A 26,501-nucleotide genomic window follows, 5' to 3' on the forward strand; every position below is an offset into this window, starting at 1 on the left:
CCAAAGTAGACAAGAACAGTGTTAGCTTTCAAGCACGCTTACTACAAGAGATGTTCATCATAACAGTTCCCATCTTCAACCTAATCTGGGATTTGCACACACAGAATCCATACAAATTCAGTTAGGAGAGAGGACTTGCAGCTGCCTTCAGATGCAAACACAGAAAGACCCTACTTTTTGCCCTCTTTTCGGTGCTACACAAAAACACTTCTGGAGAAAGCCAAGATCTGAATCACACTCAGGTAGGTCCATTCCAGGTCAGCGACCTCAATCCATGATTAATAGTGGTAGAAAATTTGTCAACAAACAGGCATTAAGGAGTGTTCCCAGATACATTCCCACATATACTTGCCTACACCTTTCAAGTGAACAAATTTCTTTTCTCTTAAAACAATAGGGGAAAGAATGTCCAGAGACCACACCAAAGTAGGGTCCCACAGAGACACTCCAATTTAAGGGCATACATCAGAGACTCACTCCATAAGAATAACATGAATTATGAATCGGATGAGGCTTTAAAATTCATTATGGGCTCTGCTGTCCCCTTCATTGTCTATTTCCATCCAAAAAAATCTACTAGCAGTCAGACGAGCAAGCCCCTGAACATGTGATGAATATTAGGACTGCTCCCCCAAATGCGCAGTGGCAGCATAACATACTCTCTCCCAAGACCAAAAATCACCACCTCTCAGAAGAGCTTATAGGCAGTCTTCTGAGGAAACCTGCAAAGTCACAACGAACAGAGGTTTTTCCATACAGGAACGAACAGGCTATTGAGCTTCATTTTATAAAGGAAAACTGGAATAGCCAATTGGATCTGAACCACTCTAAATTATTACCAGAAAGCTGTATTATGTTTGTAGTTTATTAGCGCAAGTATCTTTAGAAATCTGATCATGCAAATTAGTCAGCTGTTCTCTCAGTAACTTTCGGTAGTCAAAATGCAAAGACAATTTTAGGCATCCGCAATAAACAGCAACCTTCAGAACTGCACCCTGGTATCACATGAACACTCCAAGCTAGAAAAATAAGGTAATATTTTAATGGTATTTTTAATTGAAAGGAACATTTTAAAAAAATCACATTTATTTCACATAGCAAGTAACAGTTCTGACATAATCACAATAGATACATATCTATAAAGAACTGCAAAACTGAACACTTCTGCATTGTTTTCTATTTTCATGTATTGTCTCCCAGGGGAGGTTTCCCCTTGTTGTGATTGTTGATACCACTACAAATGAGTGGCAATCCAGTGTCCTCCTTAGTAAGATGTCAGGCAATTAGCATGGAGTTAGGGCAGCCATGAGGAGCTCCAATTTATATACAAAGTTACGCCCTTCCATTTTATTCCACTGAACTTCCCTGAATGGCCCACGAAGATGGTTCCATTTACTGTCTTGTAGCACATCACTTTTGGGGAGGTCTTTGCACTGACACCGTGGAAACTGAACCATAACTTTGCTTCCACTTTCAGGACCATTACGTACTGCAATGAACAGAAAATACATAAGTATAAAGCCTTTACAGTTTTTTAATTCATCATATTAAATATCTCTATACGTAGTACACTAGCAGTATATTTTCCCTTTAAGTACATTTCCATATTGTAACTAAACAAAAAAAATAATTAAAACACTATTACGCCTAATGAAGTCTTCTTCTGACTTGCTCTCAAGGTTTCCCATTTTCCCTGCACGTTTTCATTGCTCTTTTGCACTACATTTTCCTGGTCAGAGCAAATCAATAGTCAACAACTGTGTTCAGGAGAGTTCAATGAGAACAGGAATACTAACATTTTTTCACCAATTCCCTCTGAGCTTTATCCAAAGTCTGAATCTTAGGAATGTATTTGTGTGCCTTCTCAAGAAGATTTTATAGATGAATTCTTTTCCAGTGTACTCATCTGATGTAATCTTTCAAAGAGACAATTATGAAGTCTCCCAACATTTTTGTTACATCTACTATCAGAGAGATCTTTGCAATTCCTTTTTAAAGTACCGTGGGAGTCTAGCTTCTCTAACATAGTATAGGCAAACTGATTCAGTGAGGGGGCAAAGCTTTTCAGTGAAGCATTACAGTGCATATGGAAGCATAAGGACTAATGATCGGAGCAGAAGACCAGGAATGATCAATTCTAGCGGACTTATACTACGTGTAATGGAAACATAATGAAACGTATCTTAAACATGCAACTATCCTGCATTTAGTACAGAACAAATCTGAAAACAGTATTTTTAAGCTTTAAGCCAATTACCCCACATACTAAACAGCAATGAGTAGCAGACTTGATTGAACCAGTACTTTGCATAGATGTCAATTCTACACATAAAATAAAAAGTTTGTTTATAAATTACTTTGTTATATAATGATGCCATAAACTCTCAGGATTGATTCTATAATCAAACTGTTAGAAAGTCTATAGTTCTCATACATTTCTATTATAATCATACAAAATTCTACCTGAAATAGCATAGTCTCCACTTGGCGATGCCACAGTTATTGCTGATGCATTGCCGATACTCTCTACTGGTCCCAGACCCACATGATTACTGAAACTTAACACGTGCCATCCCATAACTTTAGCCAGCTGCTGAACTGCATGTACTTGATGTTGGGACATCTGAAAGAAGATGGAGGATTAGGTTCTTTTTATCTTTGTCTCTTGCTGTTTTTGTTGTACTTGGTTCCTATTCTTTTTTTCCTGGCCTTAGTCCTTTTAAAAAAAGTGATTTCCACCTCAAATGCACCAATCCATTTCAGAAGAATTGGTAATTTTACAGAAATACTTCAATACATATAATAGCAAGTAGAAATTTGCCTTTATATATGCCTGTTACTAGCTCATTTGGGGATGGAGAAGATAGAGGTATTCAGTATACACAAGCTATGCAGTTCAATAGATCTATAACTCTTTAAAACTTATAGTTTTTGTGAGGTTCTCTTACAAGTTCTGGTTTTTAAACTAACACAAGTCTCTAAAGCTACTCAAAAATCTTGTATATGGGTAAGGTTTCAGAAGTGTCCTTCCTCTACTCACACATCCAATTGAGAGAGACCTAACCCTTTTTGTAAAGCATTTTCAGGATATTATGCAGAAAAGTGGTAATGAATCATTCCTACATGGCAAGTTTGGGAAGAGAAGAGTTGGGGTTATCAAACACACTTTACACCTGTGTAACATTTTAGTGAAAATACAGCAATTGTTTATAAGAAAAAGCATTTTAGCTTGCTTTTAATATTATTTATTTGTTGGAAACGGAGTAGCCAATGCCATGTAACCAGCCAGGTCTCCGTGAACCAGTTTGAAAACCACTTTATTAGAGGAAAATGATACCTCCCTCAACAGAATCTGTTCCAAATTATTTTCTTTGACTGAGAGTTCCACATTATAAACTGTAAAAAGGCAAATGATCTGTAAATTAATGCAATACCTGCATCTTTACTACACAATGTGTATTGGACAGTGTCACATTTAAACAAAAACAACAAGACTCATTGTAAACAGTTAAGAAACCGCAGTTCATTCAAATGTCAGCTGATTTAGTAATGTCACATGCATAATTAGAAACCCTGACACAATGTTGAAAGTGATGTTAATTAAGGGCATGTTAGCTATTAAGAACTCTACTCCTGATGAGGTTTGGCTAGAACAAGTTTGTTTTACATAAAAATACCTTAGTGTCTGACATGGCTCCCATCAACTAAGTAGAATCTTATGATTAAGAAAAGCAGCATGCTTGTTAGATCAGCACTGTGTTCTGAAGGCTCACAAGGTGAATAGCACAAACAATGTATTTAAATGTATTTCAAATGAACTTCTTTGTTAGTATTTCTGAATTCACATCCACCTGGCTAAAATGTGATACAGTTCCCACAGTCGATACACAAACATTTCTTTATGAAGAATGTGATCAATCATCACTACCTGAAAAATTATTGGCATTCTTGTCTGCGCACATGTGGAATTTCTACCTAGTTTCTTTCTGACAATAAATAATACTTTTGTTTCAAATACACTCATGCTACCTATTACTGTTCATCCCAATTGCAGACACAAGACAAACATATGTAAGTAAAAAAATCCCAGGAATTGAACAGGAGTTTACCTGAGACAGAAGGAAATCCTGTAATTCTTGCTCTTGATGGGACAAGGTAATAACTCTTCCATCTCTGTGTACTACCCTGATCTGTTCAACTCCAATGTTCAGCTGTAGCTGAATGGACCTTTTAAACAAAGAGATACAATCAGTATATTTATTGAAAAATCTAGACGTTGGCAGTTCAGAAGTACATTAATAAAAGTCCCTATTTAAAAAGTCACTTTTAAAAGCATCTTACACATGGTAAAGAACAACCAATAGGAAGCTACCAGCTTGACACTCCCATAGTCTTGATTAGGACAGACACAGAAAACAGTTTCTATCTGAATGAATAACAAAGCATGAACCTTGTTAGAGATGATAATATAGTATTGAGGCATGTTTATTAGTCGGAAATAGAATTTGGGGTTTTGTATGCCTGTTTGACTTTTGATATTCTTATATCCTTACTAACCTATGTGAATAAGAAACAAAGACACTGTGTGTTGCTTCTGCCTACAACCAGATGAGGTTTTTTGTATAATGAGAAAAGATAAGAAACAGAGCGAAAGTGTTGTATGGTGGGTGTTTAATATATGACTGCCTCGACTCCCAGTTGGGAGGGGCAGTATAAGAAACACTAAAAAACAAAGAAAAGGTAGCCTTGGCCAATACACGTCCTTACTCCCCACCCCTCCTATGGGGTACAAAAGAGGTGGTACCGAAGCCCAGAGACTCAAGACTCTCCAAAATGGAACATAACCATAAACTGTAAGGGGTAGTACCAGGGGTGAGTATGACAGGTATAATTAAGCCTGTTAAGAAGGTGGTGGTGGGGAAAAAAGAAAAGCTCTCCTAGTGCAAAGAGCAGGGATTATGCTTGTTTGGTATCCACAATAAACATAGCATTGCCTGCACTTCAGACTCCGGCCTTCTGCTTTCTGTCTGTGTGACGAGAAACAAGGGTGGGCAAGGGAGCCCTGTCAAACCTTAGTCCCAGATTTGGACCTTAGCGTCCAAAATATGGGGGTTAGCATGAAAACCTCCAAGCTTAGTTACCAGCTTGGACCTGGTACTTGCTGCCACCACCCAAAAAATTAGAGTGTTTTGGGGCACTCTGGTCCCCCTGAAAAACCTTCCCTGGGGACCCCAAGACCCAAATCCCTTGAGTCTCACAACAAAGGGAAATAATCCTTTTTCCCTTCCCCCCTCCAGGTGCTCCTGGAGAGATACACAGACACAAGCTCTGTGAATCCAAACAGAGTGACTCCCCCTCTCCGTTCCCAGTCCTGGAAACAAAAGCACTTTCCTCTTCACCCAGAGGGAATGCAAAATCAGGCTAGCAAATCCAACACACACAGATCTCCCCCTGATTTCTTCCTCCCACCAATTCCCTGGTGAGTACAGACTCAATTTCCCTGAAATTTCCCAGAAAAGAAAACTCCAACAGGTCTTAAAAGAAAGCTTTATATAAAAAAGAAAGAAAAAATACATACAAATGGTCTCTCTGTATTAAGGTGACAAAATACAGGGTCAATTGCTTAAAAGAATATTGAATAAACAGCCTTATTCAAAAAGAATACAAATCAAAGCACTCCAGCACTTATATTCATGCAAATACCAAAGAAAAGAAACCATATAACTTACTATCTGATCTCTTTGTCCTTACACTTAGAAACAGAAGATTAGAAAGCAGAACCTACTTCTCCAAAGCTCAGAGAAAGCAGGCAGACAGAAGACAAAGACCTCAGACACAAAATTCCCTCCACCCAAAGTTGAAAAAATCCGGTTTCCTGATTGGTCCTCTGGTCAGGTGCTTCAGGTGAAAGAGACATTAACCCTTAGCTATCTGTTTATGACAAGCCCTAACAAACCTTTCAAGGTTGCTTGGTAAATTCTAAAAATATTTTGGTTAACTGAGAACAGTGGATGTGGTTTATCATCAGAGATGTAGGTGACATAACATGCATCCTCTCTCTCTCCCAGCGAGCTCTATTCTTGTCAATATCAGTCCCACTCTAGCTAGTAAGATTCCTATTCACTAAAGTGCTCCAAGAACACAGAAACTCATCAACTGCAATTTCCTGTCAACTTAAAAGAACAGAGACAGCAGAGGGTGAAGACCCAGACAAGCCACATGGGACTCCTCTGTGCTCTCAATAAATTCAGTGTCACCCAATACAGCACAGAACTGAGGACTTACCAGCACGGCAACTGGAAACAAAGTAACTAAATCAGTTGTAATTCATGCCTTTAATTATTTAAGTGCAAGTCTGTGTGTGGACATTTAATTCTGAAATATGAATGTCTATTTTGGTGCAAGTCTATGTATAGACACCTGTATTACAGAACTGAATGTTCACACACAGAATTGCACTGAAATAATTAAAGGCATGAATTACAAGTGATTATTTTAGTTCCAGTTTCCATATAGACAAGCCCACAGATTTTAACAAGGTTGCATCTGTTGGTTCAGAGATCTAGCAGTTTCTCCAGCCCACTAGTGTGGAAGTAGAGGAAAGCATTTTAAAGACGCTTTTAGTAACTAGGCCCAACATTTGACTCTTCCCCTAAAGCAGAGGTCCCCAACACAGTGCCCGTGGGCATCATGGTGCCTGCCAGGGTGTCTAAGTGTGCCCGCGTACTGGCCAGCGGACGAGCATCCACCGAAATGCTGCCGATAAGCAGCGTCATCCAGAGTTGTCGTCACTGAAATGCCACCAATTTTCAGCAGAGATGCCTCTGGATGCTGTTGCCTGTCAGCGGCAACACCTGTTGACGTTGCCACTTGTCGGCGGCATTTTGGCGGATGCTTGTCCATCGCCACAGTCCTCTGTGGCTCGTCGACTGGCGCCTGCCAGACGAAAAAGGTTCGAGACCACTGCCCTAAAGGAATACTGTCACAGTCATTTGAAGAAAAAGGTAATATCTATGTACTAAATTTCTACATTAATGTAACATTTTTGCTACAGAAGGCAGACAACTTTTTAACTTTAGGGTTTCTCCTCTGAAAGCTGTTTTGGCAGAGTGTTACTTTTAAGTCAAGCTTATCTCAATCTATGAAAAGTTAAATTTTCTCTCATTCTCTGCAACCACATTCATATTCCATTCCTGAACATATAAAGCAAATACACAAATACTGGGCTCACGTTGGTCTGCCTGAAGTTGGATTGGATCTCATAGAAGCAACACAATGTTATATGTACTCAATCACCACAGCTAAAAGAGACAACTCTATCTAAGTAGAGATATTCTAGTTTTCATACTTACTTGCATATTTGCTCATACCCTTGGGAAGTTATTAGAACTTTGACACTGGATTCATAAACATCATTTATATTTGACCAATGGGCCTGAATCTGTGGATCCTCAATACGACTAGCTAGGCTGTCAATGGTTCGAGCAGTTCTAAAAAAAACAAACAAAAAAACCCAAAAAACAGAAAAACCATACCCTGGTAATCTTTTAATTTTTTAAATTGCTTGATAGCACTAGTTCTATTACGAGTTCCATGTCTAAAGTGGATAGGGATAATAAAATCATGGTCTAGATAGCTAGATAGTGTGTGCCACCATCTTTTCTCCAAATAAAGACAGGGTAGTGAGTAGACATCAGTTTGATCTAGCTGGTACTGTAAAGTACACTTGTGAAATAAGTTTATTTTACAAACTGAAGTTTTATGACACCTAAAGCTACATTTATTTGCATTATAAGGTGAGCAGTTTGGGCACACACAAGGAGACCAAAACAGTTTTGGTGCCTGAATTGCAAAGGAAGTGTATCTGCTTAAACTTTATACTTTACATGCACCTCCAAAGATAGTCTTAAACATATGTTATTCAGCATAGAGATCAGCTATGTGTTTTTACACAGTGTACAGAAGAAAGTGCTGAGAAGGACTGAGGTAGTGCTTTTGTTAAAGCAGAGACAACTATTTTATATTATAAGTATCCTGTAGAGGGATATCTTACAAGTAGTATTGAACTTTCTGTGTTTGCATTCCATGAGTGTCACTATACTCACATACTTGGAGATAGGATTTTTAATCTTAAATATTAGGCGACAATAAAACTCTTAGGAAAGCATTCTGGCATAAGAGTAATAAGTTCTGGGAACATTTTCAATAATTAATTCACAGCCCATGTGGAAAACGGTGTTAGTTTTACTATGGCTTTACCAAGAATAGCTTGTGTGCATACCTGCGTCTCAGAAAGATGTGTTTTGCCTGTTTAATGATCTTTTCCAGAAGCCCTTCATTTGGTTGTAAGGAGCTGATGTCATTTTTATCAAAAGCCTGAGGTCCTGCCATTCTCATTCTCTTATGGCCAAACGGTGCACTAGCTGGATGTGGCATCATTGTAGAACTCAAAGTTTGCTTGTGGAACTGCAACAAACAAGAGCTGTTAGGGGGGGATGACTGAAGGAGAAAATAACAAAACTCAAGTGCGTGCTCTAACACATACAGCTAATCAATTATAATACACCACCACATGTTTTATAAGGACAATTTAAAAAAGTCACACTCCTGAAAAAAGTGCTGCATGCTATTTTAATACCTATAATCACAGTAATGAAAACTAAAAAGTATGCTTCATTTTTCCAGTTTCACTTTGTGCATTTGACTGCACTTTATGTACAGTCAATTTCATATTTCCCTGTATAGTCTGCTTCCCTGTTTATGTGGATCTTTCGCACAACCGGGAAGGGAAAACTAAAAGGGAGGCGGTGCTGCATTATGCATCAAGAATATATACACTAGTTCTGAGGTCCAGAAGGAAGTGAAAGGGAGACCAGTTGAAAGTCTCTGGGTAAAGACAAAAGGGGAGAAATACAGGAGAGTGACATCATGATTAAGGGTGCATATCTGTCACAGAAGTCACAGATTCCATGACATTCCGTGACCTCTGCAACTTTGCAGCGGCTGTAGCCAGCCGCTGCTGGGGCAGTCTCGGGCCACCACGGCCTGTGGGCCCCCCCTCACTGCCCAGCAGCAGTAGTTTGGATAGGGGAGAGGCTCAGGGCTGGGGTGCGGGATGGCGCTTACCTCAAGGGGGGTTCTTCTTCGAGTGATTGCTCATATCCATTCCAGTTAGGTGTGCGCGCCGCGCGTGCACGTTCGTCGGAAACTTTTTACCCTAGCAACTCCAGTGGGCCGGCAGGTCGCCCCCTAGAGTGGCGCCGCCATGGCGCCTCATATATACCCCTGCCGGCCCACCGTGTCGGTCGTTGGAACTGTGGAGCACGGCTTTGCTGTCTTCCACGTCCCTAGCTCTCCTTCGTTGTACTGTTTATAGTTGTAGTTAGTATTTAACTGTAGTTAGTTAAGTAGTAATATAGTAAATAGTTGTAAATAATAGTGTAAATATTTGTTAGCCGGTTTGGGCCATAGCCCTTCCCGGCACCCGGCCCATGCCTGGTTCGCCGGGCTTCAAGCAATGCGCGGCCTGTAAGAAGCCGATGCCGACCAGCGATCCCCACGACGCGTGCCTAAAGTGCCTAGGGGAATCGCACATCTCGGACAAGTGCCGCATTTGTAAGGCTTTTAAGCCTAGAACAAAGAAGGAGAGAGACCAGAGACTGAGGACTCTCCTTATGGAAGCGGCACTCGACCCGGCAGCTTCACAGACCGTCACCTCTACACCGGCACCGGATCGCGCCGGCACCGGAAAGACTCCCTGGCACCGACCTTCCCCGGCACCGGGTCCCGAAGCAAGGCCCTCGAAGTCTGCAACTCCATCCAGGCAGACTCGAGTGGAGCGCCCGGCACCTGCCTCTGCCGCGGCACCACCGACAGGGATCCCGTTGACTCCGGGCCCGGACGGTCCGTCGAGTCCGGTCCCGTCTAGCTCCCCCATAAGATCTGGGGTTGAGCTATTGGTCCCATCGACGCCGGAGACCTTCGCCTCGGCACGGGACCTAATTGCCCTGACTGAGCCAACTCAGCCTCCACCCCCGGTACCTCCAGTGCGGGTTGTGTCCAGAGGCAAACCGACGATGAGAGCGCCGTCTCGGGACTCACGCTCGCTGTCGAGGTCCCGTCACCGTGGTCGCTCCAGATCCCGGCGCCGCTTGCAGTCCCGGCACTGCTCTCCTCAGCGGTACCAGTCGCACTCGCGGCACCGGTCGTCCTCCAGGCAGTCCCGGTCTGGCTCTAGGCATCGATACCGGCACCAGGACTCTAGGAGCCGTTCCCGCTGTTGATCAGCTCCCCGGTCCCGGTCCCGGTCCCGGCCCCGAGTCGGCGGCCGGCCCCGGTCCTGGCCCCGAGTCGGCGGCCGGCCCCGGTCCCGGCCCCGGCCCCGAGTCGGCGGCCGGCCCCGGCCCCGGCCCCGGCCCCGAGTCCGCGGCCGGCCCCGGCCCCGGCCCCGGCCCCGAGTCCGCGGCCGGCCCCGGCCCCGAGTCCGCGGCCGGCCCCGGCCCCGAGTCCGCGGCCGGCCCCGGCCCCGAGTCCGCGGCCGGCCCCGGTCCCGGTCCCGGCCCCGAGTCCGCGGCCGGCCCCGGTATGACTCCCGGTACCGGTCCCCGGCACCGAGAACATCTTCGGCGCCAGGATGAGGAGATTCTTACCAGCCGCGGTCGGCCCCTCCATGGCCTTCCAGACAGCCGTCTGTGTCGTCGCAGGCGGACAGTGTTTATGCACTGGGCACAGACAGGCAAGCGGCCCTTTTTCAAGACCCTCCTCAACAGGACCAGTGACAGCAGCAGTGGGGGTTCTGGACACCCTGGGCGTATCACCAAGCCCAGGGCCCCCAACAGTTTCCTCCTAGGCCTGCAATGACGGAGCACAGGGTGCCGGAGGCGTCGCTGTCTTGCCCTTCCCCCTCCCCAGACAGAGAGGATGGGTCAAAACAGCAAGACCCTGAGCTCCCTCCGGAGTCAGAGGCAAGGGCTCAGACAGACCCCCCGCTGGACACTCTCTTGCCAGGGGTCTCCTCATCGTCTTCTCCCGATGAGGCTGTGGCAGGCACCTCTTCCTCTAGCCCTCCTCCACTAGATCTCAGGGCACATCAGGACCTCCTCAGGCGCGTAGCGCAGAACTTGAGCTTGCAAGCTGAGGAGGTCTCCAAGATCGAGGATCCCGTCGTCAGCATCCTCTCCTCTGATGCTCCCACCAGGGTCGCCCTTGCCCTTTATTCGGACGATCCAGGCCAACGCCAATACGATCTGGCAATCGCCAGCCTCCATCCCCCCTACTGCACGGGGCGTCGAGCGGAAGTACATGGCCCCCTCCAAGAGCTATGAGTACCTCCACGTTCACCCGACACCGTGCTCCCTCGTGGTGCAGTCGGTGAACGAGAGGGAGCGTCATGGACAAGAAGCCCCAGCTCCCAAATCCAAGGAGGCCAGGCGTATGGACCTCCTCGACCGCAAGGTCTATTCGGCGGGGGCCCTTCAGCTCAGGGTGTCCAACCAGCAAGCCCTTCTTAGCCGCTACGCCTTTAACTCTTGGGTGGCAGCGGATAAGTTTAAAGAGCTGTTGCCACAGGAGGCGCGTCAAGAATTTGCGGCAATTCTTGACGAGGGCAAGAAGGTTGCAAGAACCTCGTTGCAGGCCTCCTTGGACGCTGTGGACTCGGCTGCTCGTACCCTCGCCTCGGGGGTGACAATGCGCCGCATCTCCTGGCTTCAGGTTTCTGGCCTTCCACCGGAGCTCCAATACACCATCCAGGACCTTCCGTTCGAAGGCCAGGGCCTGTTCTCGGAGAAGACAGACCCCAGACTAAAAAGTCTAAAGGACAATCAGGTCATTATACGCTCCCTTGGGATGCACACACCCGGGACACAACGCAGACCCTTCCGGCCGCAACAACAGCAGCAGCGCCGGCCGTACCCACAGTTCCGCCAGCGGCAGGACCTCAATAGGCGCCGCGGCAGAAATGGAAGGCGCAGACAGTCGGGCAATCAAGGGGAGCACAACCAAAGCTCCTCTAAAGCCCCCCCTGGACCCAAACCTTCGTTTTGAAGGTGCGCTCGAGGGCGTAGTACCAGTTTCCCCCACGGATCCTTCCCCCTCGTTTTCCAACAGCCTTTTGTTTTTCCTCCAGGCGTGGACCCAAATAACATCGGACCGCTGGGTCTTACGCACGGTGCAGACGGGATACCGTCTGCAGTTTATGTCTTTTCCTCCCTCCTGCCCCCCACCCTCGTCCCTCTTCAGGGACCCCTCTCACGAGCAATTCCTCCGCCAGGAGGTGCAGACGCTGCTCAACAAAGGAGCCATAGAGGCGGTTCCGGAGAACGAGAAGGTCAAGGGGTTTTATTCCCGCTACTTTCTGATCCCCAAGGCCTAGGGAGGCCTCAGACCCATCCTCGACCTGCGGGAACTCAACAAATATCTGGTGAAGTTGAAGTTCCGCATGGTATCCCTGGGGACCATTATCCCATCTCTGGATCCTGGAGACTGGTATGCCACCCTCGACATGCAGGACGCTTATTTTCATATCGCCATATGGCCACACCACAGACGTTTCCTTCGGTTCGTGGTCGACCGCCATCACTACCAATTCGTGGTCCTCCCGTTTGGCCTCTCTACGGCCCCGAGGGTATTCACCAAATGCATGGCTGTCATTGTCGCACACTCTTCGACACAGTCGCATTCACGTGTTCCCTTACCTCCACGATTGGCTGATTCGGGGCACCTCAGAGCTGCAGGTCCGCAGCCACGTCCGCAGGATCACTGGCCTGTTTACTACCTTGGGCCTCATGATCAACGTGGACAAGTCCACTCTGCTCCCCTCGCAGAGGGTAGAGTTCATTGGGGCCGTCCTGGACTCCACCTTGGCCAGGGCGCTTCTACCGTTGCCCAGGTTCCAGTCGCTGTCGACCATCGTTCAGCGCTTGCTGGCGGCCCCCCTGACCTCTATAAGGACATGCCTAACCCTGTTAGGCCACATGGCGGCCTGCACATTTGTGACAGGGTATGCACGGCTCCGCATGAGGCCCCTCCAATCTTGGCTCATCGCACAATACCGGCCGGCCAGACAGTCGCTAGACACGCTTGTCACAATCCCCCAGGGGGTGCTGGATTCCCTCGGCTGGTGGCTAGACCAGTCCGTCGTGTGTGCGGGGCTCCCATTTCACCCACCCCAGCCCTCGGTGTCCCTAACAACAGATGCCTCAGATCTCGGCCGGGGGGCCCCCCTGGGAACTCTGAGGACACAGGGCCTGTGGTCCCCACAGGAGGTGGATCTACACATCAACATGCGGGAGTTGACAGCAGTCCGCCTTGCTTGTCAAACGTTCTGTCACCAGCTTCGAGGTCGTTGTGTCACGGTATTCACCGACAACACGACGACCATGTACTATATCAACAAGCAGGGCGGCACCAGATCCTCTCCCCTACGTCACAAGGCGATGCAACTCTAGGACTTTTATATATCCCACTCCATTCACCTCACGGCTTCCTTCCTCCCCGGAGTACGGAACACGCTGGCAGACCACCTGAGGAGATCCTTCCTGTCGCACGAGTGGTCCCTCCGCCCGGACGTCGCCCTCTCGATCTTCCAGAGGTGGGGTTGTCCCCGTGTGGACCTCTTCGCGTCCAGGGGGGAACAGGAAATGCCAGGCGTTCTGCTCCTTTCAGGGCCGGGAACCCAGGTCTACAGCGGACGCCTTCCTTATTCCGTGGACGACCCACTTGTTCTATGCGTTTCCTCCGTTCCCACTAGTCCACAAGGTCCTTCTGAAGGTGCGCAGGGACAGGGTCCGCATCATTATGGTAGCCCCAGCGTGGCCCAGGCAGCATTGGTACCCCATGTTGCTGGACCTGGCCATAGCCAACCCAGTTCCCCTGCCCCTTCACCCGGACCTGATCACCCAGGACCATGGTACTCTCTGTCACCCGGACCTCCAGTCGCTGCACCTAGCAGCGTGGCTCCTGCGTGGCTGACCGGATCCGAGTTACGCTGCTCTACCCCGGTACGTGAGGTACTCTTAGGCAGCAGGAAGCCTTCCACTAGAGCGACGTACTTGGCCAAGTGGAAGCGTTTCTCCTGTTGGTGCACGGAGACGGGGTTCCTCCCTATGGAAGTTTCGGTCGCCAATATATTGGACTATATTTGGTCCCTCAAGCAACAGGGCCTGGCGATATCGTCCCTTTGGGTTCACCTGGCGGCTATCTCCACCTTTCACCCAGGTGGGGATGGCCGCTCCGTTTTCTCTCACCCGACGGTGACTAGGTTCCTTAAGGGGCTGGAACGTCTATACCCCAACGTCCGACCCCCTGCCCCTACCTGGGATCTTAACCTGGTTCTGACTCGGCTCATGGGGCCCCCCTTTGAGCCGTTAGCGACTTGCTCCCTGCTCTATCTTTCTTGGAAGACTGCCTTTCTAGTAGCCATTACCTCAGCTAAACGGGTGTCGGAACTCCGGGCGCTCACGGTAGATCCCCCGTATACGGTCTTCCATAAAGATAAGGTGCAGCTGAGACCGCACCCTGCCTTTCTCCCCAAGGTGGTCTCAGCCTTTCACGTCAACCAGGAAATCTTCCTCCCGGTTTTTTTCCCCGAAGCCTCATTCCTCAAGCAGGGAGCAACAACTCCACTCGCTTGATGTCCGTCGGGCTCTCACGTTTTATGTGGAGAGGACCAAACCCTTCTGCAAATCCCCCCAGCTTTTCGTGGCAGTAGCAGACCGCGTTAAGGGGCTTCCCATTTCCTCGCAGAGGTTATCCTCGTGGGTAACGTCCTGTATCAGGACCTGCTATGACTTGGCTCACATTCCTACGGACCGTGTGACTGCGCACTCTACCAGGGCGCAGGCGTCGTCGTTGGCTTTCCTCGCCCGCGTTCCCATCCAGGAGATCTGTCGGGCAGCGACCTGGTCATCGGTCCACACCTTTGCTGCCCACTACGCCCTGGTCCAGCAGTCCAGAGAGGACGCGGCCTTCGGATCTGCAGTGCTCCATGCCACGACTTCTCACTCCGACCCCACCGCCTAGGTATGGCTTGGGATTCACCTAACTGGAATGGATATGAGCAATCACTCGAAGAAGAAAAGACAGTTACTCACCTTTGTAACTGTTGTTCTTCGAGATGTGCTTGCTCATATCCATTCCACACCCGCCCTCCTTCCCCACTGTTGGAGTAGCCGGCAAGAAGGAACTGAGGAGCGGGTGGGCCGGCAGGGGTATATATCAGGCGCCATGGTGGTGCCACTCTAGGGGGCGACCTGCCGGTCCACTGGAGTTGCTAGGGTAAAAAGTTTCCGACGAACGTGCACGCACGGCGCGCACACCTAACTGGAATGGATATGAGCAACACATCTCGAAGAACAACAGTTACAAAGGTGAGTAACCGTCTTTTCCCTGGAAGTGGCCAGCATGTCCCTGCAGCTCCTAGGTGGAGGGGCCAGGAGGCCCTGCGTGCTGCCCCTGCCTGCAGGCACCACCCCCACAGCTCCCATTGGCTATGCTTCCTGGCCAATGGGAGCTGCGGTACCAGCAGTAGTGGTGGGGGCAGTGTGCAGAGCCCCACTGGCCGTCTCTCTCCCTAGGAGCTGCAGGGACATGTCAGCTGCTTCTGAGGAGCTGCGCAGACCTGGGTAGGGAGCCTGCCAGCCCTGCCAATCTTCCCCTCCCAGCACCAGCGGGGGTCCCGGGCCAGGCACTGCCACCCCTCATCTCCTCAGCACCTGCAGAGGTCCCAGGCCACCTCTCCCTGCCCTGCACTACCCGCGGCCCAAGTTTTAGTTAGGGGTATATATTAGAAGTCATGGACAGGTCACGGGCTGTGAATTTTGGTTTACTGCCAGTGAGCTGTCCGTGACTTTTACTAAAAATACCCAGGACTAAAACAGCCTTAATCATGATAGAAGTCTGCTATCGACTAACAAAATCAGGAAGAGGAAGTGGATGAGGCATTTCTAGAACAAACAACAGAAATAACCAGCACACAAGATCTAGTAGTAATGGGCGGGAATAAGTGCCCAAGTGTCTGTTACAATAGTAGTATGATAACACACAAAATTTCCCATAAGTTCTTGGAGAGTCCTGGGTACAACTTTTTGTTTCAGAAAGTACAGGAAGCAACTGGAGGACAGCCATGTTAGATTTGATTTAGACCAACACGGAGGAGTTGGTTGCAAATCTGAAGGTGGAAGTCAATTTGGGTGAAAGTGATCATGAGATGATCCATTTCATAAGTCTAAGGAAAGCAAAGAGTAAGAGCAGCAGAATAAGGACAATGGACATTGAAAAAAAATAGACAAACTCAGAGAACCCATAGGAATGAAAATGGGAAGAAACTAGGGGATAAAAAAAGTTCAGGAGAGCTGGCAGTTTCTCAAAGAGACAACATTAAAGGCACAACTGAAAACTATTCCGATGTGAAGGAAAGATATCAAGAACAGTAAGAGGCCAATATGGCTCCATCAAGAGCTCTTAAATTACTAGAAAAATCAAAATGGAATCTTACAACGAAGAGAAAACATGGACAAATTGCTAAGGAGGAACACAAAAGACGAGCACAAACATGCAAGGACAAAATCAGACTAAGGTACAAAATGGAACATAAAAGGCAAAAGAGGTTCTTTAAATGCAGTAGGAGCAAGAGAAAAAGATGAAGAAAAGTGTAGGTCTTCTACCCCAAGGGGAAAAAGAGCAAATAACTGAGGACATCAAGAAGGCTGAGGTGTGTAACACCTATTTTGCTTCAGTATTCACTGGAACCATGGTGCTGATGATGCACACATCCTGGGCATATGATCTCAGAACTTTCTAGAGTAGAACTTTCTATTCTTTTTTAAGGTTGTGCATATCCTTGTGCGTCCCTTGCCCCCGAAGAGATATAAGGGGGCACAGCCTCAACAATGCAGCTCCTTCTAATAAACCAAGAATTTATAGTAAGACTCCAGAAGAGTGAAAAAGAGGAATGGGGAGAACGATCTCAAAAGAACCAGAGTTATAGTAAATAACTGTTCTTTCTACTTTAAGCACTGCCTGCATGGACCATTCTCCTGAAATAAGCATCCATCTTAGAGGCTACATCCAGGAAACAATACCCCATGAAGGTCCAAGTGGAACTCCTGGTACCAGCTCTGCATATCTACACAATGATGGCATTTCTCAGACATGCAACAGAGGCTGCCTTATACAGGTGGATAGAAAATGACTGGCCTCTGGCAGTATTATAGTAATATGATGTGCTCAGAGACTATGAATGGGAAAAAAGAGAACTTCAGTGTCCAACTAAAAATGCATTACCTCTCTGATCAGCTGATGCAAATTGTGTTCCAGAACATAGAGGTGATCCTCCGGACTTTGTTTTTCAGAAGCAGCTTTCTGGGATTTCTTATCATTAGAAGAGTGACACAAAGAAATAGACAACTGCAAACCTGTATAAAGCAAATGAAAAGCAAAAACACTGTCAACTTTTTCATGCTAAGTAGAAACAAGACAGAATAATTTATTCTTCCCTTTCCCTTATCCCCTTTCAGAATCTTTAGCTTTGCAATCAATGCTGTTTCCAAGAAATTCAAACAAATAATCATGACACACTGTGCAAACCAGAAAAGAAAGCATGATCATTTTGCCAATTTGTAATTCAATATATAATTAATAAAGTGCCCAGGGATTAACTAGTGACTTAATAGGTTTTTTTTATTTATAATTCCTTATCAAGTGAAGAAAAGGAAAGTCTCCTAAGAGCGAGACCCTGCAGCATATTGAGGAAAAAATAATTCTCATATCACTCAGTTCACCAACCATTATATTTTTTGAAGCAATCCAAAAAAATCTTCAAAAGATGGAGTCACAACCACCCTTAGCAGGGGTGGGGCATTCCCAAGTCAACTCTGAGCACAGAGGATGCTTTCAGAGACCCCATATTGTTGGACCAGCCTGATTAAAGGGTATTAGACTTAGCTCTATTCAGGTACCATTAACACAAGTCAATCAGAAGTCTTGTAGTCTCCCATAAACCTGCCTCTGGAGAGGACTGATAAAGCCTCAAATTCCAATCCCCACCAGGTGGTGCACTGGGCTACCACAACTTTTGTTGTTGCTACCACTACTACTGAAATAATACAAGTGCACCATGAGAGTCATTTTAAAAAGAACAACTCTTTAGTCAGAAAAGATCCTATGCATAATGTGGTTTCCAGGGAAGTCTTACTTTTAATTCAATTCTTAATTTGGTCTAAGTACAGAAACAAGGAGGTCAACTGACCTTGCCTAAACTTTGAATTGTATGAAGTTTAAGTCTGGATTAAAACAGACAATTCTGTGCATTCCATGTTCCATGACAAGAGTCTCGCAAGGTTTCCTACCTGGAAAAGGTTGAGAGATGATCTGGTTCTTCACAACAATGTGAGGAATTTGTGATTTAATTTGAACAGCTTCTCGAGACAGCTGAGCAAATATTTCTTTACATAAGAGAACATTTTGCGCAGCCTCCAGTTTTGTCTGCCAATGTGGAGCACCTGAAAAACACGAGCCATCCAAATTTTCAAACAAACAACAAGAAGCAACCCATTTCACTAATTCAGATGTCAGCTGTTAGAGAATGACTAAAGCACCAGGTGATCAATGTGACTGGAAAAATCTAGCCTGCTGTTCCCACTTGAGCTGACCCTTGTTATAATATCATCTCAATTACGTCAGTGAACACAAAACAAAATTCTAGTGAATTTTAACGATGGGCATATAGTACACTGTGATGGGCACTGTACAAACAGTTAAGATGACAATCTGTGCCTAAAAGAGATTGCAAACCGAGTAAGCACTTTCAAAACAGCATGTTTAGACTTGCAAAATTAACCAATGCACATTAACACACACAACATTTTTTTAAAATCAGGCAGGTGCTATAGTATGGATTTAGAAACCAAAATTTAGGCTCCTATTTAAAAAACATTGGCCTGAATAAATAGACGGGCCTTATGCCCTGAACACAAAGATTACCATACAAGATCAGACCAGTGGTCTATCCAGTACAGTGTTCTGTCATGAGTGGCCAGCATCAAGTTTCTTTCTAAGCCCAAAGCTTAGTGACTGGCTTCTGAAGCATGAAATCTCATGTCAGTTTGAAATTGTGACGGCCGTTCACAAAAACATCTAATTTTTTTTTTTTAAATTCTGCTAAGCTTTTAGATTCACTGATATCTTATGGCAAGAAATTCCACAGATTCCGTAAGTGTTAGAAAAAACATTTCCTCTTATGAGTTTTTAATGTATCGTCTTTCATTCAGACTGGATGTCCTCTTGGGCTTGTATTATGAGAAAAGGTAAATAGGAGCATCCAATTCATCTGCTTTATACTTCTATTGCCCTTATAACTGTCTCCTCACTAGACTTAACTCCCAATGTTTTCACGCTCTCCCTGCCTCTAGTACTTTTTATTGCTCACCTTTAAATCTCTTCTAATCATTCTAAATCTTCTTTGAAATGAAGTGGCTAGAACTGACTATGGTATTCCAAATGAGGGCATATCATCAATTCACATAAACCACTGGTCTGTTGGGCAAATGGGAAAGTTAGTTACAGCACTGAGCACTCCCCACTGAAAATGCCCTGCCCTGAAACATTTAGTTCTCAGAAATATGCAAGAATATCCAAGCTGACCTCAGCTGTCAAGAGACTGCCTCTCCCCATGCACTGGCATAAGTAGCCAGGTCCCAGACCATTCAGGACTTAATAGTATCTACAAATACTTTTAATTGCACAGGCAGCTAATGCATACCTTAAAGAGCTGGCGTGATATGCTCCTTTCATCAACTATTTCATGTCGTTCTCTTTAATCCTACTGTGTTTTTTCTTGCGTTTAATTAATAGCAATACAAGAGATTGACGGGATAGATTTTGTGTTCTCAATTTATAAATATCTTCTAAACACTAAATTTATAGTAGAATCTCAATTTTATGAACATGAATCTTACGAATGACCAATTATAAAGATCATTTTTCATAACCGTGTGTGTGTGTCTCTGTGTGTGTGAAATCACGTAACAAAAGTGATGTTGATGAAGAACAGGTCAATATGCCTTCACATTCCAAACCTTTAGTGCACTGGAAATTGCTTTGCAATAGGTTAAAGGACAAGAAGAAATCAATGCACTGCACCTACTGTAATTTTGAGATGTTCAATTTACGAGCTCCTCAATCCCCAATTAATTTGTAAAATATGGGCTGTCCTGTTTTATATAAATAAAGCTTAAGAACTTGCTCTTAACAGTTTCTGAAACAGTTTTTTAAATGGTCTGGGCTGACATCACATATCTCAATCTAAATTTTGGCTTGAAACAGAATATTAAATAAACTGAGTTACATTTTCAGGCAAAATTTAGCTATTCAGCTCCATGAACTACAGAAGACACTTGATGTGCTTCTTTCTCCATACTGCTCGTCCCCGTCAAAAGCATGATTATATCTTAGTTCATCCTACTGTATACTTGGAATATTTAGAATATATATAAGTAAAATAATTTGAGAAAAAGATTTAAATGGAACCCATATTTTCAATTAACCTCAAGTTAGATGGTTGACTCTCCTCCTAAACAAAAGCCAAGCACGTGCATTAGAGTCATTGAAGGAATTTTATCACCTTCAACAGCATCATATCCACATGTACATTTTGAAGGTGTCACGTTTGCAAAGTCTCATTTTGCATTTAGGTGAAGATTTCAGTTAAACCAAGAATGAGAAAATTATTTCCCCTTTCGTTCTTATTTTCAGATACTACTGAAATGTTTCTCCAGAATGAGAGATTCACCAATTTAGTGTCAAATGCAAACTCAATCCTTAAGAGCTTAAAGAATGTACCTGGTTTCGATTTCGGCAGAGGTCTTTTAAACAGGTTAACTGTGCCAAGGTCACCTATGTCTGGAGCTTGCTTTTGAATAGAAACCTACACAAGAAAATGAAAAAGAATGTTAATTGTCTGGTGTTCTGTATTACAACTACATGAATAGTACAGAAACTATACAACACATGTTTTTGGCAAACCTTTATATAGGCTGATCCCTCTAAATCACTTGGAATCTGAACATCCAAAGGACAGTAATTCTCTGGTATCTTCTTATCCAGATCAATATCTGTGTTCTTTATCACTTCAAATGTCCCATGGTGAGGGAAGAGGGATCCTAAAAAGGGTAAGAAAATATCAGGAAAACATCTAAAAACTTTCATGAGACAATGTTTTTATGGATTAGAAGTCTTCTCATCTTTGCATCATGAGAGATATTGCTTACATTTGACTAACATTGTTTCTTGGGGGAAAAAAGTTCAATTCAGTAAGATGTCTTATCTTTACCCTATAATTGTCAATCGAAGAGGCTCTACATGTTAACACAAAGAAATACAGTAGAACAATATGATCTGGGCTATATGGTTTCCTTTCTTTTTTTCTGGGCATTGGGAGAGGTAAGAGAGAATGAGAGGGGAGTTGTTGGGTTTAAAAGTCGTGGTACCTGTGGTTTTACTAGTAAGGGATACTGTCTGAATATTTTACTCCCAGCTCAAAATGATCATATTATGTTCACATAATGCTTAAAACTCTTTGGATTTCTTTTTTTAAACATAGATTATTGTACCATCTAAAAATCTGTACATTAAAGTGGTTCTTTCCTTTTGTCATGGTTCTCCGTGAACACTTACAAAAGGGCTTACCTTTAAGCACATGTATACTTATTGATTTCAAAAGGGACTATGCGTGTGTGGAGTTCATCACTTGTTTAATTACTTGCTGAATCAAGACATTATTAACCTTGCATGAACAACCATACAACCAACCACCTTTTGTGATTTGTACTATAACCCTTTCCCAGGTTATAGTACCTTGTATATTCTATTCAATAACATTTATAAAATCTCATTTAATATTTCATAAACTACATTTTAGTATTGTAAAGTCTGTACTTTTGAATATGAGGATTGTATATCAATTCAGAAAAGAATAAAAGTGACCAAATATCTTTTAAATAATTTTTACAGAACAAATCTAGATAATAGAAATCAGAGATGAAGAAAAACTACTATTCATCTAACCCACTCCAATGCAAGATTGTTCCTTAAAAGTACCTTTTCTAGTGCGCCAAACAATCTACAGTAACTTCTCATTAACGTTGTAGTTATGTTCCTGAAAAATGCAACTTTAAGCAAAACGACGTTTAGCGAATCCAATTTCCCCATAAGAATTAATTTAAAGAGGGGGTTAGTTCCAGGGACATTTTTTTCACCAAAGACTAAATTTTTTTATATATATTACACACACACACACACACACACAATAAGTTTTAAACAATTTAATACTGTACACAGCAATGATGATTGTGAAGCTTGGTTGAGGTGGTGGAGTCAGAGGGTGGAAGAGGGAGGGATATTTCCCAGGGAATGCCTTACGGCTAAATGATGAACTAGAACTCAGCTGAGCCCTCAAGGGTTAACACATTGTTGTTATGTAGCCTCATATTCTACAAGGCCCCACGAATGGAGGGAGGGGAGACAGCATGGCAGACAGACACAAACACCCTGTGTGTGAGAGAGAGATAGATGCGCCTTGCCCCTTTAAGAACGCTGGCCTACTCTAAGTACCTTTTAGATCAGGAAGTTGAGACAGCAGCTGCTGCCTGCAAGCTCTTTCCATCCTGAGCCCTGTTGTCCCAGCTCCCCCCGGGAGCAGCTCCACAGCAGAGGAGAGGAGCAGCACATGGCAGTGAGGGGGGAGGAACAGCTGAACTACCAGCAATTGATAGCCTGCTGGGTGGCTGCTGCACAGGGAACTTAGGGGAGCAGGGAGCTGAAAGGAGTGCTGCCAGTCCACCCTGGTTCCAAGCCCCCACCAGCTAGCTGCAAAGGGCTGCTCTTCTGCAAGCAGTGGACAAAGCAGTAGCTGCCTAACAATGTTGCACTGCGCAACTTTAAACGAGCACGTTCCCTAACTGATCAGCAATGTAACAACAAAACAACTTAACCAGAACGACTTTAAGTGAGGAGTTACTGTACTTCTAATGTACCAAAAGTGATGCAGCTTTATCACCATCTTTGAGATCTCAATATTAGGATGTTTCTCCTGGTATTCAATGTAACTTCTCCTTTTAATTAGTTCCTTCACAGAACTCTTAGTTATAGTATATTACCACTTCAATCATTGCTTTCCAACTTTGGTGTTTACAATTAATTATCAAAAATTGTTTAGTGAAATAAAAGATTTAAGATTCATTATTGATAACAGGTGACCTGCCATACCTGCACTTCTGTAGCTCAGGTCCCCAAGGATTTTGTCTCCAACTTTCCTCAGCTTCCAGTGCTGTCTCAATCTCAAGAGCTCAGAGTTGAAATCTCGTTGTCGCTTATTTTCCTGGTTTTCTGCAACTGATTTGGATAACCTTTCTGCTCCTTTCAGCAGGATTTGGGCTGCTCCAGCTAGTGACTTCTTCTTTGAAATTAACTGCAAAGTCTGAGGATTCTGGAAACGTGAAAATAAATTTCAATTTTGAACTGTGGTAAATATTTTTAATTTTTAAACAAATCCTCACAGTTCTAATTACTGGAAACTGGTAACTGCATCCGACGAAGTGGGTATTCACCCACGAAAGCTCATGCTCCAAAACGTCTGTTAGTCTACAAGATGCCAAAGGACTCTCTGCCGCTTTTACAGATCCAGACTAACATGGCTACCCCTCTGATACTTGGAAACTGGTAGTGACTAAAAGTTATCCTGCTGTGCTATTTAGTAACTTATTTTGAAATTAGGCTACATCTATACTAGAAATTTCAAAGCACTGCTGCGGGAGTGCTTTGAAGTGTGAGTATGTTCACATGTGGTAATCCACCTTCACAAGGGGAATAGCTCTGAGGGCTGCTCTCAGCACTCGGAGCCTGTCCACACTGGTGCTTTACAGCACTCTAACTTGCTGCACTCGGGGATGTGTGTGATTTTTTTTTACCACCCTGAGCCAGGAAGGTAGAGCACTATAAAATGTAAGTGTAGACAAGCCCTTAGTTTCATATGCAGAAATCACACTACTATAACTGGCACACTTGTTGGCAGCCTCAGCAGATACATCATTGAGACTGAGCTACCCTCTCTCCCCAAGAAGTGGTCCCTCCATTTGAAAGATGAGGCACTGTGGTAGAACAGCATGGGGAGGCTTGCACTAGGCTATATCTGTTTTATGGTTATGTAAGAAGTCCCAGTTGCATGGGATCTTCAGTATTAAGTTATCAAGATGGTATTAAGCAATAAGGTGGTTTGTACCTGCTTTGGGGGAAGCGGATCCTGCACAACTGGATCCAGAGTCATGAATTTTTTATCCTTGACAATACTGAGAACATCATAGAGAACACACATCTCAGTCAAGGCACCTCTTAAATTGTTTCTCACTGAATCCCAAGGCCAAAGGGATGGTTGAAACTTTACCAGCCCTAAAGCACAAAAACAAAACAAAGGTTTATATTCCAGTAGCAAATACAGTATCTTTACCAGACTGGTCCTTAAACTGAAGGCAGAGCATAAACAGTCTGCAAATAATCTGAAAAATCTGCATTTTAAAATATATTTTTTATTTATGTAGGTTATGTTAAATATCCTCCTCTTTTCCTAACCCAGAGAGAATAAGAATTTTATAGCCCCAGCTAGAGAGCCATAGCTTTTCAGCTCAAAATGAAGCAGCACATGCTTTTTAGTTTGGAGTCTCTGGTACACTGGTCAAGTCATGTAAGTGGGACCTGGTTGAAGATCTGAACTGCTCTCAGCCTCAAATGCACAGACTAGGTTACGTTAATATAAGCTAATATAAGCTATGCAATGACAGGACACCCAAACTCACGTTTTGACCAGTATGTCTCTCCCAGGAAAGAGTTACCATGATAGTTTGCTCAGCTGAGGGAGGAAGGTATCTCATGCTACATTCAATGTAGAACCCACCACCCTCTTACAGCTTGGTCACTAGTGGTCAGGATACCCAGGTTCAGGCAGGGCATGTACCATGACAGCTCTGGACTCTGCTGCAGGCTAGTTTAGTCCAGAGTAGCATTTCATGAACCACTTCGTTGTACGGATCCTACCCGCTATGCCACATAGGTGGGTCTGCCAGGACCCCAGCGCCGTCAACCCGTGCAGCGCAGCGCTCGGATCAGGGCCCACATGGCAGCCCATTAGGGGCTGGCCACAGACCACATAACGCACCGGGGCGGGTGGGCTGGACTAGTACGCTGCCCAGTGTGGATGGCTGTCCCTGGGGATCCAGGAGGGCGGCGGGGAACGCCTGGTGGGGGCGCCCAGCCGGGGGAGTCCTGCTGCCCCCGCACCCCGTTCTCTCGCTCACCCTCCTCGTCCTCGGCGTCCCCGGGCGCGGCCCAGTCGCGGGCCTGCGCCCCAGGCGGCGGCTCGTCCTCCTCGGAGCCGGAGCCCTGGCTGAAGTCGATGCGCTGCGCCAGGCGCGCCAGGTTCTGGGACATGGAGAGCGGCTGCAGGTAGGTCTCGCTGCCGTCCAGCCCCACCTCCTGCACCTGCTTCTCGCTCGCCGACTCGATGCTGATCCGCACCGCCGGCGCCCCCGACATCTTCCCGGCGGCTGGGGCGCCGCTGGCCGCAGGGGAGACTACGCAGCCCCCGCCCGAGACGAGACTGACAGGCCTCACCGAGCATGCGCACCACCACTACGGGCAGCGTCCCGGGACATACCACATAGGCGCGTGGCCACAGCTTCGGGGCCGCTGCGGGCTTCGGCTGTTTCCGGAGGGACATCGGGGAAGTTCGGAATTGCGGGTCCGGGCGGGGAAGTGGAGACCAGAGGGAGGGGCTGCCTAGGTCGAGGGGGAAGGGCTAGACCCAGCTGCCTGGGGCTGGGTTTTGTTTTGTGCCTGTCTAGAGTTGCAGCCCAGTAACCCTGTCCGAGGCCACTGGCTTCCCAGAGCCAGGTTTTTTGCCAGTAAAACAGAGGTTTATTGGATGACAGGAACAGGGTCGAAAACAGAGCTTGTAGATACAGCGAACTGGACCCTTCAGTTGGGTCCGTTCTGGGGGGCAGTGAGCCAGACCCTCACATCTGCACTTCACTCCTTGTCCCCAGCCAGCTCCAGACTAACCCCCCCTTCCAGCCCCTCCTTCTCTGCTCAGTTCCTTTCCCCGGGCCAGGAGGTCACCTGATCGCTGGGAGAGAGCTCGCCCAGCGCTGCACGTAAACCACATCCTCTACGGGTGTAGCTTGCAGCGCTGGAAGCCGCGCTGCCAGGGCTGCGGCACTGATTACACTGAGGCTTTGCAGCACTGTACCTTGCAGCGCTCAGGGGTGTGTTTTTTCACACCCCAAACACGAAAGTTGCAGCGCTGTAAAGTGCGAGTGTAGCCAAGGTCTTAGTTGGCACCTTTTCAGAGGAGGGGCCCAGGCCATCAGTTGTTAGGAGACAGAGTGCCAGGCATTTATGTTCACTAGCCCTTTTCTCTGTAGCAATCACACCCTTACTCCACTACCTGGATACTT

General features: G+C 45.7%; 1 protein-coding gene across 4 annotated transcripts; it reads right to left on the minus strand.

The window, feature by feature from the left end:
- Positions 1-1,020: 1,020 nt before the first annotated feature.
- On the minus strand, positions 1,021-25,667 carry MED17 (mediator complex subunit 17). Of its 4 annotated transcripts, none has more exons than XM_050941273.1 (12): positions 25,344-25,664; positions 24,275-24,441; positions 23,263-23,482; positions 21,022-21,158; positions 20,839-20,923; positions 18,348-18,500; positions 17,284-17,414; positions 8,282-8,466; positions 7,353-7,490; positions 4,110-4,227; positions 2,464-2,623; positions 1,021-1,489 (listed from the first exon to the last, which is right to left on the minus strand). In XM_050941273.1, the coding sequence occupies exons 1-12, from the start codon at positions 25,579-25,581 to the stop codon at positions 1,284-1,286; spliced, it is 1,938 nt and encodes a 645-aa protein (XP_050797230.1). In that variant the 5' UTR covers positions 25,582-25,664; the 3' UTR covers positions 1,021-1,283. The 4 variants fall into 4 exon arrangements, with proteins under 4 accessions (XP_050797230.1, XP_050797259.1, XP_050797250.1 ...); XM_050941302.1 differs by lacking the exon at positions 25,344-25,664 and adding an exon at positions 25,004-25,067; XM_050941293.1 differs by lacking the exon at positions 2,464-2,623 and having other exon boundaries at positions 25,344-25,667.
- Between the last annotated feature and the right edge of the window lie 834 nt (positions 25,668-26,501).

This window comes from Gopherus flavomarginatus, chromosome 1, assembly GCF_025201925.1.
Source record: "Gopherus flavomarginatus isolate rGopFla2 chromosome 1, rGopFla2.mat.asm, whole genome shotgun sequence".
NCBI lineage: Eukaryota > Metazoa > Chordata > Testudines > Testudinidae > Gopherus > Gopherus flavomarginatus.